Below are 2,689 nucleotides of genomic sequence, written 5' to 3' on the forward strand. Positions count from 1 at the left end.
CTGTCAGTCTGTCTGTCCCTCCATCTGTCTGTCTATATGTCTTTGGATCTCTGTCAGTCTGTCTGTCCTTCTGTCTGCCTGTCCCTCTGCCAGCGTGTCTCTCTGTTCATCCTGCTGTTCTCTTGTTCATGGAGGACAGTCCACTCTGGCATCAGGCCTGGGGGTGTCAGGGTGTTTGGGGTAGCAGCTCCATGGCCAGAAGCGTTGCAGCGGGCAGTGCCAGGGGCATGGTGGAGCCGGCGTGGCGGGGGGGCGGCGTGGCGTCAGGCTGCGGTTGTGGTTGTGGTTGGACAGCAGGGAGGAGCTGGAGCGCCGGCGCCTGGAGGCGGAGCGCACGGCGGCACGGAACGACTCCCCGGCGAAGTAGTAGAGCAGCGGGTCGAGGCAGCTGTTGGCGGCAGCCAGGCACAGCGTGACCACCAGTGCCCTCTGCATCGTGGCCGTGGCGGCACAGTCCATTCGCTCACGCACACGCAGGTGCAGGTGGGCCGTGCGGATCAGGTGGTACGGCATGAAGCACAGCAGGAAGGTGGCCATGATGACGGAGATGAGCTGCACTGCACGCCGCCGCCGCGCCGCCCCCCGCAGGCTGCGCCGCACCCCCTGCACTGTGCCACGCCCCTGCAGCCGCCGCACCACGCGCCCGTAGCAGCCCAGGATGGTGAGGAAGGGCAGCAGGAAGCCGAAGGTCAGGCCGAAGTAGTTGAGGCCCAGGATGCGCCGCCAGGAGGGCTGGCCCTTCGGCTCGAAGCACCGCGTCCGACCGCCCTCGGAGAATGAGCCAGACAGCAGGAAGGGCGAGGAGGACAGCGCCACGAACGCCCAGGCACCCAGGCAGGCAGCGCGCGTCCGGCCCACCGTCAGCCAACGAAAAGGCTGCATGGGGTACAGCACGGCCAGGTAGCGCAGCACGCTGAGGCCGGTGAGGAACAGCACGCTGGTGTACAGGTTCAGGTAGAAGGCGAAGACACAGGCGCGGCACAGCCAGTCAGGGAAGGCCCAGTGGCCGCCGCCCAGGTAATAGGCCAGGCGCAGCGGCAGCGTGAGCGAGAAGCCGGTGTCCGACAGCGCTAGGTTGGTCATCAGCACGGCGTTGGGGGACGGGGGGCCACGCAGCAGCACGAACAGCGCCAGCCCGTTGGACAGCAGCGCCACCGGGAACACGGCGCAGTACGTCACGCTGTAGGCCAGGAACTTGAAGCCCTCGTCGTTGCCACAGCTGCCATTCACATCCGGGGAGGAGGAGTTCGTGCTCGGAGAGGGAGAGGAGGAGGAGGAGGAGAGGAAAGAGGAGTTAGGAGAGGGGTACACAGAGAGCCAGGGAGCTGAGGGGGGGAAGAGGGGGATGGAGGAGCAAAAGAGAGAGAGAAGGAGGAGAGTCAGTACATTGCACCCATACAAACTACACACATCACAATATCTCACAATCCTGGGGGACAGTGGCCCCTGAAACCCTCTGGGAATTCTGCAACTCTAAATTGTGACTCAACTGCACAATGATCTGCTGACAAAGTGACCTCCCCACACCGCAGTGTAACAGTGATCATCGCAGTGGGACGCTGTGTGACCGAGTGCGTCGCAGTGGGACGCTGTGTGAACGAGTGCGTCACAGTGGGACACTGTGTGACAATTTACCTATAACACAGCAGTGTTAGTGTTTAAAGACCGTGATACACTGTAACATTTCCATGAAATTCCAATACGTGCAATCACTTAGTGGCCCAGTGGCTCAGTGACTGTTTCGGTGTTTCCCTCAGAGCGCCAATATGTAAATCCTAAGGCTGCAGGGAAATGAGCCTCAGTGCCAGAGAACAGTGATCTGAGTGATCTGCAGTGTTCATGCGTGTCACACACAAACACACTTCTCCTCAGTGTTTATTTCCGCTTGCTTGCAATGTTGTCTCTGCAGTGCATTCCTGCCTCTCACTCGGCTGTGCACTGACTGCACTGACACCAGCGTCAAACTGTTCAATGTGTGTGTGTGACACATTGCAGCCTCACCCATCATAAAAATAGCCAAGTAACAACATTCACAGTCGTAATAAACTCACAGGGGCTGAGATATGGGAGAGAGGTGCTTACCGCTCATGTCTCAGAGGTCCGGCTGCATGGCGTGGGACAGAAGCGAGGGGAAGACCGACTACACAACACACGAGCCCTGTCTGCCCGCTGTCTCTGCCCGGCTGCCTGTCCACTCGCTGTCTCTGTTTGCCTCTCACTCAGTCTGTCTCGCTCTCAGTCTGTCTCTCTCTCTCTGTGTCTCTTTGTACGTCCACTATCAGTGTCTCTGTCCCTTCTGTGTTTCCCTATGTGCTCTGGCATGCACACTAGCACCCTCCCTCTCTCGCTCTCCTGCTTTTCTTCCCTCCTCCCTCCCTCTGCCTCTGTGGGATGTTCAGGGGAGTGTGGGTGTGTCGGTGAGTGTCAAAGGCATCTCTGTTTCATTCCGAGGAATTTAGTCAGAAGCTTGTTTTCACTCGCTGATCAGACTCTTATCACAATTTACATTTCTCTCCTCCTCCCCCTCTCTCTCTCTCCTGCTCCCAGCTGTCCAGTTATATACTGTGTCTCTGCAGGACCAGGGCCGAGACCCCGCTGGACTGGACTGTGTCTCTCAGGACCAGGGCTGAGACCCCGCTTGACTGGACTGTGTCTCTCTGGACCAGGGCCGAGACCCCACTGGACTGGA

The 2,689-nt window shown here is 59.2% G+C and overlaps 1 protein-coding gene across 1 annotated transcript in view; it reads right to left on the reverse strand.

Moving 5' to 3' along the window:
• LOC136768196 (cysteinyl leukotriene receptor 1) overlaps positions 1 to 2,339 on the reverse strand; it is a 3,025-nt gene extending 686 nt beyond the window's left edge. Inside the window, exons 1-2 of the mRNA XM_066722272.1 lie at positions 2,083 to 2,339; positions 1 to 1,325 (exon numbers count right to left, since the gene is read on the reverse strand). The exon at positions 1 to 1,325 is cut by the window's left edge and continues 686 nt beyond it. Coding sequence (XP_066578369.1) covers positions 127 to 1,325; positions 2,083 to 2,089 — 1,206 coding nt within the window. The 5' untranslated portion in view covers positions 2,090 to 2,339 and the 3' untranslated portion in view covers positions 1 to 126. The remainder of the gene's footprint in view (positions 1,326 to 2,082) is intronic.
• Positions 2,340 to 2,689: the final 350 nt, after the last annotated feature.

The sequence above is a fragment of the Amia ocellicauda genome, chromosome 14 (assembly GCF_036373705.1).
Source record: "Amia ocellicauda isolate fAmiCal2 chromosome 14, fAmiCal2.hap1, whole genome shotgun sequence".
NCBI lineage: Eukaryota > Metazoa > Chordata > Actinopteri > Amiiformes > Amiidae > Amia > Amia ocellicauda.